This window comes from Bos indicus x Bos taurus, chromosome 10 (genome assembly GCF_003369695.1).
Source record: "Bos indicus x Bos taurus breed Angus x Brahman F1 hybrid chromosome 10, Bos_hybrid_MaternalHap_v2.0, whole genome shotgun sequence".
In the NCBI taxonomy this organism is placed as follows: Eukaryota; Metazoa; Chordata; class Mammalia; order Artiodactyla; family Bovidae; genus Bos; species Bos indicus x Bos taurus.
The window spans coordinates 82,308,010-82,320,952 of record NC_040085.1 but is presented as its reverse complement, the minus strand read 5'-3'; the positions used below and the strand labels follow the sequence as shown (position 1 = coordinate 82,320,952).

The window sequence follows — 12,943 nt, the reverse complement described above, 5'->3', positions numbered from 1 at the left end:
TCTTGGGTAGCTCGGCCCACCCCGCCGCCACGCCCCCAGCCCCGGCGCCGCTGGGAGCCGCAGCTCTCTGAGCCCGCCTTCTCCCCGGGCCGGCGCCCGCGCGTCATGCTGTGCGCCACTAGCCGCCTCCTAGCGGCCCGGGAGGCGAGCGCCCTCCCCGCCCACCCCAGAGGCCGGGCCCCGGCGCCGCGCAGCCGGCGCAGGGAACTACATTTCCCAGGGCACCCCGAGCTGCCCCCTGGTGACTTCTTGGTGGGGCGCTTCACGAAACCCAGCGTGCCTACGGGCCGGAGGGTCATCCTGAGGAAGGGAAGAATGCCGCCGGCCGCCGGCGGAGGCCTGGCGGGATCCGAACTGCGCCCCCGGAGGGGCCGGTGTGGGTCCCAGGCGGCTCGGGCCGCAGGCCGGGACGTGGCCACGGAGGCGGCTACAGCGCGGAGCCCCAAACGGCCTGCTCTTCCGAGCTCGCGGCGCTTCGAGGCGGCCGGCCGGTGGGCCCTGCTGGCCCTGGTGACGCTGACGTCCTTCGCCAGCCGCTTCCACCGTCTGGACCAGCCGCCGCACATCTGGTGAGTGCTGGGAGGGTCTGGGCGGGCGCCGTGGCCACGAGGAAGGAGGGGCGCGTCTTCTCATTGGCCCGGGGTCGCGGAGGGGCGGGATTCACAGTGGGAGGGGCGGGGCCCGCTGGTGGGTGGGGATACAGGTTGCTGGTGGTGGCCTTTGGCCAGGTGCATCCTTCGGGAGAAGAAATAGATTTTAGCTTTGGTGGGTGGCAGTGAGATTCCTCAGTATGTGAGGAAGGAGTCTTCCTGTCTTGCAGATTATGCTGCAGTGCCTCACGTGGCTTTTAAAGATGCTCTGAACTTTCCCAGGAGAATTGGAAATCCTCAGTATAGAATTTCCTCAGCCCGAGTTGCTAATCTGCAGGGTGTCCGCGCCTCAGTGGGCGGGGGTGGTGGGGGGTGGGAATGTTCCTACTGGTTCCTAACAGGTTTTCAGGAACCTGAACAACTTGTGTGTCCATGGGTGATAACAAGTGTCCCACCTGGCAGGTCTGGGGTCATCCTGTGAGGAGAGACATATTTTCTTACAGATTTTGTTGGACTGAGTTGCAGGAGTCAAATTCATTTAAAAAGCTTCAAGAGTCTCCAGCTGGAAAGAGGAAGAGCTTTATATGATCTGAAAATGGTTAATGTGTTTGACCAAAAAGTGATCCTATGTTTTCTTTGCATCACTGAGAAGAAAGTTAGTGTAGAGGTTGATAGAAATGGAACTCCTTGACTAAAAAGCAAGCTAACAGATTATCAGGTTACCCCACTTGGAAGCTAAGGAATTAGCTTGTTATTATTTCATGAGTGCTGACCGAAGATATGAGACTCCTGGGTCAGAGTCAAAAGACTTACTACTCGCAGGATGAATATGGGCAAGCTGGATTCAATTTCTCATGGCCCGGAAACCCCCCATGGTGGCGCTATGGGCTCAGATGGAAGACCTAGCACACGGTGGGTTGCCTTGCAACTAAGGAACAACAAACCCAAGGGATTTACTGTTTTATAGCAAGCAATAAGCAAGCATACTTTTTGTCCTAGAGAGAGACGTTATCTCATCTCTCAAGGCTGCTGGATGCAAACATAACTTTGGGAAATGGTTCAGGTGAAATGTAATCAAGGCCCTGCATTCTGGGCATACCCAGAGAGATATGTGGAAGTACAAGAGAGCCATGGAGGACTGTCTTTCCCAACAGGCTCACTGCTTGATTTTAAGCTGTCTTGGCTTCTAGCAAATCTTCATATGAATGTTCAGCTCCATTGGCTACTCTGGGTAGCCTGACTCACAGAGGCATGGACCAAGTCTGTTTAATTTGTCTCATACAAGACTTGATTAAGGCTGCTGTCACCAGGACTCAAAGCAGCAGGGTGAGGCCAACCTGTGATATTAACCTATGCCCTCCAGGGTCCTGCATTTGGCCACCTAGGAAGAATTATATGTGTGGAGGAGTTGGGAGGAAGGACCAGTAAGTCTTATTTCAGATAGCTGGGATGTAATCTAAGGCCGGTCTATTATCCATTATGGTCTGTACACAGATGTTTAGACTGACCTCTGGTTTTTGGTGTCATTGCCAATAAGAGTTCTCTCATTAATAAAGCAACTCCCATTCCCAATGGAAAGACATTCCAAGGCCCAGTTCTTCCCTACATTCTAACATATTATCTGAAGGGGTGCATGTCACTGCAGTTCAGGATTTTCTATTAAATTTTATTGGGATTGCCACAGATTTGGTTTAGACCACCATTTCAGTGATTTGGTTAAACCACATGGGCAGTGAGTGTCACTGAGTAGTTGCAGCGTCTGTCACTATATAAGGTATAACCTGTGTGGATCACAGTAAACTGTGGAAAATTCTGAAAGAGATGGGAATACCAAACCACCTGACCTGCCTCTTGAGAAATCTATATGCAGGTCAGGAAGCAACAGTTAGAACTGGACGTGGAACAACAGACTGGTTTCAAATAGGAAAAGGAGTACGTCAAGGCTGTATATTGTCACCCTGCTTATTTAACTTACATGCAGAGTACATCATGAGAAACACTGGGCTGGAAGAAGCACAGGCTGGAATCAAGATTGCCGGGAGAAATATCAATAACCTCAGCTATGCAGATGACACCACCCTTATGGCAGAAAGTGAAGAGGAACTAAAAAGCCTCTTAATGAAAGTGAAAGAGGAGAGTGAAAAAGTTGGCTTAAAGCTCAGCATTGAGAAAACGAATATCATGGCACCTGGTCCCATTACTTCATGGGAAATAGATGGGGAAACAGTGTCAGACTTTATCTTTTTGGGCTCCAAAATCACTGCAGATGGTGATTGCAGCCATGAAATTAAAAGATGCTACTCCTTGGAAGAAAAGTTACGACCAACCTAGATAGCATATTGAAAAGCAGAGACATTACTTTGCCACAAAGGTCCATCTAGTCAAGGCTATGGTTTTTCCAGTGGTCATGTATGGATGTGAGAGTTGGACTGTGAAGAAAGCTGAGCACCGAAGAATTGATGCTTTTGAACTGTGGCACTGGAGAAGACTCTTGAGAGTCCCTTGGACTGCAAGGAGATCCAACCAGTCCATTGTATAGGAGACCAGCCCTGGGTGTTCTTTGGAAGGAATGATGCTGAAGCTGAAACTCCAATACTTTGGCCACCTCATGCGAAGAGTTGACTCACTGGAAAAGACCCTGATGCTGGGAGGGACTGGGGGCAGGAGGAAAAGGGGATGACAGAGAATAAGATGGCTGGATGGCATCACCGACTTGATGGACATGAGTTTGAGTGAACTCCGGGAGATGGTGATGGACAGGGAGGCCTGGCGTGCTGCAATTCATGGGGTCACAAAGAGTCAGGCATTACTGAGCAACTGAACCGAACTGAACTGAAGGTCCCTAGGGTGTCAGGAGAAGCATATGAATCTGTATCAGTCATACTTCCCAGGTGGCTCAGTGGTAAAGAATCTGCCTGTTAATGCAGGAGACAGGAGACTTGGGTTCAATCCCTGGGTTGGGAACATCCCCTGGAGGAGGAAATCCCAACTCATTACATTATTGTTGCCTGGGAAATTCCTTGAACAGAGGAGCCTGGTGGGCCACTGTCCATGGAGTTGCAAAGAGTCAGACATGACTGAGTGACTGAGCATGCATGCATACTGATAGAAGGTGGTGTCATTCTTTGTTTTTGCATGTGAAGGGAGATCCATGTTGGGGATTAATGTTGATATCATCAGGTACATGAGGATAGTTCAAGACTGGCCATGTACACATGAGTTTTTCTGATTTTGTAGCAGGGTGATAGATTCAGCAACAGGTCAGATTGCTATATACAGCTGCCAGTTGCCTTAGTTGTATCATAGTGTTTTGGCAGTATAGACTCTGGGCCTAGGAGGCAAACAGCATTAATTATTTCCCTTCTCTTTACATTTTCAGGGTCCTAAGATGTTCCTTCCCTAGATGGCAAGGTTCTTTCTTTCTTTTTTTTTTTCAATGTCATTCTCCCAAATCTTCTCACCCTCTCCCTCTCCCACAGAGTCCATAAGACTGTTCTATACATCAGTGTCTCTTTTGCTGTCTCGTACACTGGGTTATTGTTACCATCTTTCTAAATTCCATATATATGCGTTAGTATACTGTATTGATGTTTTTCCTTCTGGCTTACTTCACTCTGTATAATAGGCTCCAGTTTCATCCACCTCATTAGAACTGATTCAAATGTATTCTTTTTAATGGCTGAGTAATACTCCATTGTGTATATGTACCACAGCTTTCTTGTCCATTCATCTGCTGATGGACATCTAGGTTGCTTCCATGTCCTGGCTATTATAAACAGTGCTGCGATGAACATTGGGGTACATGTGTCTCTTTCCCTTCTGGTTTCCTCAGTGTGTATGCCCAGCAGTGGGATTGCTGGATCATAAGGCAGTTCTATTTCCAGTTTTTTAAGGAATCTCCACACTGTTCTCCATAGTGGCTGTACTAGTTTGCATTCCCACCAACAGTGTAAGAGGGTTCCCTTTTCTCCACACCCTCTCCAGCATTTATTATTTGTAGACTTTTGGATCGCAACCATTCTGACTGGTGTGAAATGGTACCTCATAGTGGTTTTGATTTGCATTTCTCTGATAATGAGTGATGTTGAGCATCTTTTCATGTGTTTGTTAGCCATTTGTATGTCTTCTTTGGAGAAATGTCTATTTAGATCTTTGGCCCATTTTTTGATTGGGTCATTTATTTTTCTGGAGTTGAGCTGTAGAAGTTGCTTGTATATTTTTGAGATTAGTTGTTTGTCAGTTGCTTCATTTGCTATTATTTTCTCCCATTCTGAAGGCTGTCTTTTCACCTTGCTAATAGTTTCCTTTGATGTGCAGAAGCTTTTAAGGTTAATTAGGTCCCATTTGTTTATTTTTGCTTTTATTTCCAATATTCTGGGAGGTGGGTCATAGAGGATCCTGCTGAGATGTATGTCGGAGAGTGTTTTGCCTATGTTCTCCTCTAGGAGTTTTATAGTTTCTGGTCTTACGTTGAGATCTTTAATCCATTTTGAGTTTATTTTTGTGTATGGTGTTAGAAAGTGTTCTAGTTTCATTCTTTTACAAGTGGTTGACCAGATTTCCCAGCACCACTTGTTAAAGAGATTGTCTTTAATCCATTGTATATTCTTGCCTCCTTTGTCAAAGATTAGGTGTCCATATGTACGTGGATTTATCTCTGGGTTTTCTATTTTGTTCCATTGATCTATATTTCTGTCTTTGTGCCAGTACCATACTGTCTTGATAACTGTGGCTTTGTAGTAGAGCCTGAAGTCAGGTAGGTTGATTCCTCCAGTTCCATTTTTCTATTTTATTTTTCTATTTATTCTATTCTAATTATTTCCCTTCTCTTTACATTTCAGGGTCCTAAGATGTTCCTTCCCTAGATGGCAAGGTTATTTCTTTCCTCCCACTGCCATATAATCCCTGTGTCCCACTTAGTACCTGTAATCTCACCTTTACTCCAGTTATTGCCTACTACTAATATCCAGACCTTTCTGCCATGAGCACTGTCAGAAAATTGACAGAGACTTATTATGCCTCCCACCTTGGCCCACATGAGCTATTGTAGAGGGTCTTCACAAGCAGTGTATTCAACCAAGTGATCTTTATTTTTACCTCACTCCAATGAGAAAATCTAAGTAACTGAACTAGAATTAAGTTAGAATCCTATAAATCTTGCACCCCCACCCCCCACCCCCAGGCTGATCTGGAGTTGCTGTTAAGGGAGACAGACCAAGCCCAGGAATCGTCCAGGAAGAATCTCAAATTTTCCAATAGGTTTTTATAATGCTCCACCCTTTTTATCCTGATCATTACCCAGTTGGTGGCCAAGAGGAGATAAACACCTAGTTTTAGGTGGCCAAACTATGTGACTGAAGTGTATGAACCAAGTGGAAGTGAGTCAAGTATAATCAGAAATCTTTTTGAGAAGACTGTTTAGTGCTTGACAACATCCGATACCTGTGGATGGTCTGGAGTTGGAATGTCATTGGATAATTTGACTGCTGGGCCGTTGCAAAAAAAAAAGAAAAAAAAAAAGGTACACCATTGTCAGACTGTAGATGGTTTGGAATGCTGAGAACACGACACAGTTTAGTTTTAAGGGCCACAGTGGTATATCTACAGGAAGGTGATTGGACTGGAATAGCAGTATCAACATTGTAACCTGAAAAGGTGGCGGCAGCTGCAGGGCAGCGGTGATAGCCTGGAGAGGGGAACAAAGTCCTGATATGGTCAGTTTCCTTGAAGTGGGCAGGGTCAGTGCCCCATGCAGTGTGGCTTCCTTTACTACAAGACAAACAGGCCAGCTTTTGTTAGGCAGCGCAAGTTTCCGCAATGTAGCAATGGCCTCTGCTTTGGAAACAAACAACCCTTTACTTTGTGCCTCAATGGTGGTAGACGTATTTCCATGCCTGGTGTGTTAGTGGCAGCAGGTGGTATCCTGGCAGTGATGGCAGTGGTCAGGATGGTGCAGGTTTGATCAACAGCTTGATTCTAATCAGTCTTAATAAAATACTGGCCTTTACTGGGGGCATCTTCATGAGAGATCCAGATTGTCCCATTGACAGGCAGCCATGATTTTTTTCCATGATTGGCTCCAAAGAAGGGGGCTTTAAATTTCTTAATATATATAGCCTTCCAAGTGACACACCAGATGGTTAGGCCAATGGAAAAAGCCTAAGAGTAAGTAAAAATATAACTTGTCTGTTTCTTAAGAATATCATCTAAGGCACAGGCGTTGACTTTTGATTCAGTGCATTGTGCCAGTCAATTATCCCTTTTTGCAGTCGTCTTTCCAGAGTTGTCAGTGGGGCTGGATGATAGCTGCTGCCCTGTGGCTACCATCTGCTTTTAGTTTAGCCAAACCATCAGTAAACCAGGCACAAACATTAAGAGGAAACTCTGGGAATCAAGACCTCACTGAGTCAGGGGCTTTGCTGCAGGTGGTGGAGTGGAAAATAGTTTCTTCGAAAGGGACAGCTAACACCTCTGTTTGAGAAATCAAGATGCTTCTAGGGCCAGGCCAGCTATGCTCTTGAATATACCACTTCCGTTTCACCAACGAGGCTTACTCAGCAGTTTCCTTGCTAGCCACAGTTTCAAAGCAGCACGATCAGGCCAAAGACTATGGTTCAGGCTCTTCTTAATTTCAACAAGAGCTTAGGAGTAGGTTGATAGTTGCTTCTTTTAAAAGATATGTACTTGAAGCCTATGTCCAGCAGATGGCATTGCTTTCATAGAGAACCTGCCCACCGCCCACCCCCGCCCCCGCAACCCCATTCCATCTTTAAAGCTGTAATGTCCCATTTTTGTGATTATATTGTTTCTCTAGGACCCCTTGGGAGGGGACAGGATCACCTCTGACTATGCAGCAGTCCCTGAATGGGATAATCTTTGACATGTGTAGGATAAATACAACAATGCATCCAGCAGTGGGAGCCACAACAGTAGTTTCAAGGGCCCCACCCACAAGGGCACTTTACCTTCCCTTCCCAGATGGGAACTTGGCTCAGACCCTGTCAGTCGAATCTGGGTGCTTTCCCTGCTCTTTGAACTAACAAGTCTAATCGGCCTGCATCAGGAGTTACAGACAGCCACCTAGAGATTATGCTGCTCCCAGGTGGGGAGTCTGGGCAGTGCCGGATGCAGGGGGCAGGAGGAAGCCTTTCTTCCTTGTAGGCCCTGGACAGGTTTGCCCCACTTCTTCCCAGTGTACTTTCCTGTGTCTTGTGAGCCCCTGGGCTTAGGGACCTTCTTCTTTCAGTCCCTGTGCTCATTGCTCTGGTCCTCCCTGCAGTCCTCGGCACTTTGGTAACCCCTGCACCTGGCAGATCGTCTCCGAAACTCTAAGGGATTGAGTAGGGCTCCTGTATCCAACAGGACCTTGAGCTTGAGTCCCCTCTCCTCACCATGCTAAGATGAGTATGTGTGGCCTTTATAGTCCCCTTTAGGGACAGGGAGACCTTAACCTCACCTTTCATCATTTTTCTCTTTGAAGCAGCTCAGATTGTGGCAAAGGGGCGGGATCATGGGACCCAGAGGGACAGAGTGGCTCTGAATCTCTGAGCCAGGCACACTTTGAGCTTGAGCACACAGCTCACCCAAGGACCTTTCAATGTTTTCACTCTGCCCAGAGTTCTGTATGGAATAGCAAGGTCCTTACTGTGGGCACCATTCAGGTAAGCTTTGGGAGCTCCGTGATTCTTCAGCTGCATCCATATTGCGGGTCCTCAGCTAATTGCCCCATACTGATAATTACATCTTTTCCTGCTTTTACCCAGAAGAATGTGAGCAGTAACCAAGGCAGCATTCAGACAGTTTGTTTCATTTCTGCCTCTCTCCACTCAGCCTCATTCATAGATAGGCCAGGGGAAGATTCTTACTACCTCCCTTCCCCACCACTTGGGCAAGAGCATTTACTACCAGATCCAGGGAGTCTTCTGTCATCCCCTACCCCTGTCCCTGAGGGGCCTTGTCCTTTCTCTTAAGGAAAGCTATAACTCGGAATCCTTTGCTCATCAGAGTTTAGGGTTTTATTTTTACCCTGTGTGCATGCTTAGTCACTTGTCATGCCCGACTCTTTGCAGCCCCATGGACTGTACCCCACCAGGCTCCTCTGTCCATGGGATTCTCCAGTCAAGAACACTGGAGTGGGTTGCCATTCCCTTCTCCAGGGGATCTTCCAGACCCAGGGATCGAACCGACGTCTTCTGCATTGGCAGGCAGGTTCTTTAGCACTAGTGCCACGTGGGAAGCCCTTGTTTTTACCCTACTCACCAACTAATCAGTTAGTCTGTCACTGTTCTATGGATGCTGCCAGGAGACAAAGTCCTGGGTCAGAGACAGCCGATTTCATTTCTCATAGTACAGCAAGCAGGATGGGCATCAGTATGTTGGCATCAGCTCCGCTTGCCCCTAGTGTCCCATGTGATGCCCTGGGCCTGGATGAATGCCTGCACATGCAGTGGGTTGCATCACAGCCAAGGTGTATGGAGCTTGGGGAATCCGCTGTTTTATAATAAGCAGTAAACCAGACTGCTTTCTGTCCCAGAGGGAGATTCTGTGTCTTTAGGTTGCTGGAAGCATAACCCAGAGAAATGGCCTGAGTAAAGAGCTATCAGGACCTTGCATTCTTGGCATATCCTGCAAGGTCTGTAGGAACCCGAGAGAGCCTGGGAGGACTATCTCCCACCACAAACATGCAGTGGAAGCCAAGAGGAAGTGTGAATATTACTACTAGTTTTACTTGAAAGTAAAAATCTTATACTCCTTTATCAGTATGTTTCCATACAGACTTTGAAACTAACCACAAATGTTGGGACAGTTTAAATAGCGCCCCGCATGTGTGGGACTACAGTCTGCAGAGTTCTCTCACATGTGTTACTCGATAACTCCCTGGGAGATGGACTGGCAGATACTATTCTTGTCTGCTTCATGGAGATGAGAAAAGAGGTCCAGAGAGGGTGAGTGACTTTGCAGGGTCACGCTCACCCTGGGTGGCGGTGCTGGGACCGGGTCTCACTCTTTGTCTACAAGTCTGTTTGTCACGCTGCTTGGAAGTTATTTTCTCCGTTTGACATCACCAGGTCACCATCCTCATTTCATGTCAAGCCCTGCGCTCAGCAGATGCAGGAGTAGATTTGCCCTTCTGCCTAGCTATTAGAGCCAGGGAGGAAGACAAACAAAAGAGCCCTGTATTTTTGCTAAGAGCGTGTTTTGCCCCTCATGTTGTAGGTCAGCGATAACTGCTTATTGCAGCTGACCTGGGGATGGATAGTCACTGGAAAGCAACTGCTCCTCTGAGCTGCAGGGAGAGACTGACACACACCAAGGGCCAGGTCTGCTGGATAACTGGCCTGCCACTGTAAAGCCTGCATGTAGTGGGGTGAAAGGCTTACTGTGGTTTTGTAGAATAGGATTTTTACGTTGTGTTTAAAAGCTAATGTGTTAGAATCACTTCTTTCCCTGCAAGGTAATTTTCAAGTAAATAATGAGGATGGGCTTTAGATTGATTGTTAACTTAGTGAGAAAGCTCTTACTTTTTATAAAAAGTTCAGTTCAGTGGCTCAGTCATGTCCAACTCTTTGTGACCCCATGGACTACAGCATGCCAGGCTTCCTTGTCCATCACCAACTCCCAGAGCTTGCTCAAACTCATGTCCATTATTATAGCAAGATCAGAGTTCACAGTCAGAGGTTAATTATCACAAGGTTGGGAGCAAAATCAGACTGCAGCCCACAGTGTAGTTTGTAACAGCAAGAATAACGTAGTTTTTAGTAGTCTTGGGGTTAGAAGTTAGCAGACTTGGAAGAAAACTTATTGCAAAACTTTTTATAGTATAGGAAACTCTTTGCTTTTTTAAAATAAATAGAAACTCAAGATACAGAATAAGTATAGATTTAACTTAAATTTATGATGACAGGTTGGTATTTGCTAGCCTTTATCTTCTGTCTAAATGCAGGTTAAGGACCAGCTTGATGTCTTGTTTCCTCAAACTACTTGCATTATAAGCACTTTTTTTAAATCCAGATTTTCTCATTAATTGCTTGAAACTTGTAGCCTTTGGTTTTAATTTGGTAAATTTAACCATGCTGTATTAAGGCTATTTGGGTTGTATGATGATGTTAAGAATTTCATTTCTCTTTCTGTTTTCTTTTTAGTTGGGATGAGACTCACTTTGGAAAAATGGGAAGTTACTATATCAATCGCACCTTCTTCTTTGATGTGCACCCACCTCTGGGAAAGGTGAGCAGTGTGGTGGACTGCAGTCTGCTAAGGGTTGGAGCCCAGTCTTAGGTTGGGGTTTAATTCGTGGGCTTATAGAAAGAACACTCTGACATCCCAGAACAGCTGTTTTCATGGAAACATTTGGTATTTTTAGGAGTTCTCTGGGCTCAGAAATGGAGTTAGAATCCATCAACTGAAGGGTGGATACAAAATGTGGTATTCTATATAAGATGGAATATTATGGAGCCATAAAAAGAAAGAAGTATTGACACATGTTGCAACATGAATTAATCTTGTAAACATTATGTTAAATGGAAGAAGTCAGACATAAAAGGCCACATATTATATGATTTCATTTATATGAAATATCCAGAATTGGCAAATCTGTGGAGAAATTTACATTAATAGTTGCCAGGGCTTCCCTGGTGGCTCAGTGGTAAAGAATCTGCCTGCAATGCAGGAGACCTGGGTTTGGTCCCTGGGTGGGGAAGATCCCCTGCAGAAGGAAATGGCACCCCACTCCAGTATTCTTGCCTGGAAAATCCCATGGACAGAGGAGCCTTGTGGGCTACAGTCCATGGGGTAGCAAAAGAGTTGGACGTGACTTAGTGATTAAACAACAACAATAACAAGGGGAAGGAAGGTTGGGCGGTGACTGAAAATGGGTGTGGAGCTTCTTTTTGGGGTGATGAAATAGTCTGGAGTTGGGTAGTGGTGATGGTCACACAACCTGTGAATAAACTAAAAGCCACTGAATTGCACACTTTATTTTTTTTTAATTTGATTTTATTTTTAAACTTTACAGTATTGTATTTGTTTTGCCAAATATCGAAATGAATCCACCACAGGTATACCTGTGTGAATTGCACACTTTAAAATGGTGAATTTTATGGTACGCACTGCTGCTGCTGGTTAGTCGCCCAGGTGTGTCTGACTCTTTTCGACCCCATGTAGCCTGCCAGGCTCCTCTGTCCATGGATTTCCCAGGCAAGAATACTGGAATGGGTTGCCATTTCCTTCTCCAGGGGATCTTTCCCACCCAGGGATTGAACACATGCCTCCCACTTGGCCAGTGAATTCTTTACCACTGAACCACCCAGGAAGCCTGGTTTATGTTACATGAATTTTATCTTATTTGAAAAAAGGAAGAAAAAAGAAATAGAGGGAAAGAATCTGTTGCAGAAGTAGTTAGGGGAGCTGATTGTCTACAAGGGCAGGGAACTCTTTTCCCCTCCCTGCTCGCAGCATGTTGCTTGGCCTCTTCCTTTCACATGGCTTCCAATTAGAAATTCCACCAATCAGAATTCATCTTACTCTCCGAGAAACAAACACTCCTAAGAAGACTAATGGATTAGCCTGGGTGTTCACTCAGTCCTTTCTTCCTAACTGGAGGCTGAGATTTTTGGTACCAAGGGGACAGGAATTGGCCTGGTATGAAGTGTTCTTGGAGTGTGGAGTACTTGGAGCTGAAGGCAGCGGGTGAGAGGCGGCATGGGTGGTGATTTGTGACAGGTGGGCTTAGGGGCAGGCACCAAAGCATGGGGTGGGGACCAGGAAGAAGGCCCTGCAGGTTTCAGGAGAGGAGAGGAAAATGAGGTAGGTGACCTATTTCAAAATTAGCTCCAAACCCAGAGAAGAAGCAAACAATGTTACGCTTCTTTTTGTCTCCTTTATAACAACAATAAGAGAGCGGCAGTTGAACAGTCTCTTTTAGTCACTGTAGATGCATTAACTTACATAATGCTCAGAACAACCTTATGCACTAGGTACTGTTCTATCCTCATTTTACAGAAGGGGAAAGTGGGACTCAGAGCCATAAGTGGTTTGCCATAGGGAGTATAGCCAGTAAGTGGTAGAGTCCAGGTTCAGCCTGGCTTACAGTCTGCTGTCTTAACTATCATACAGCTGCCTCCCTAACTTGCCTCGCCCCAGTACTGGGGCAAGTACATCCATTACCACTGTAGACTTAAGCCACAGAACCTACTGAATATTTGCATTGGTCCAGCCTGGGAACCAGCTCCACAGAGATTTTTCACAGGAAACCCAGCCCTGTCTTGCATCTGGAGAGTGCCTGTCCGGTTTTGGAGTTCACTAGTGCTCAGCAATTCATGGGGTCGCAAAGAGTTGGACACAACTGAGCGACT

At 46.2% G+C, this 12,943-nt stretch overlaps 1 protein-coding gene across 3 annotated transcripts in view; it reads left to right on the top strand.

The window, feature by feature from the left end:
* Positions 1-12,943, top strand: part of POMT2 (protein O-mannosyltransferase 2) — a 44,878-nt gene continuing 31,935 nt past the window's right edge. For 2 of the 3 annotated variants that reach the window (XM_027552519.1, XM_027552518.1), the window contains exons 1-2: positions 1-569; positions 10,733-10,817. In XM_027552519.1, the coding sequence (XP_027408320.1) occupies positions 106-569; positions 10,733-10,817 (549 nt within the window). In that variant the 5' untranslated portion in view covers positions 1-105. The remainder of the gene's footprint in view (positions 570-10,732; positions 10,818-12,943) is intronic. The other variant, XM_027552520.1, reaches the window with a different exon arrangement.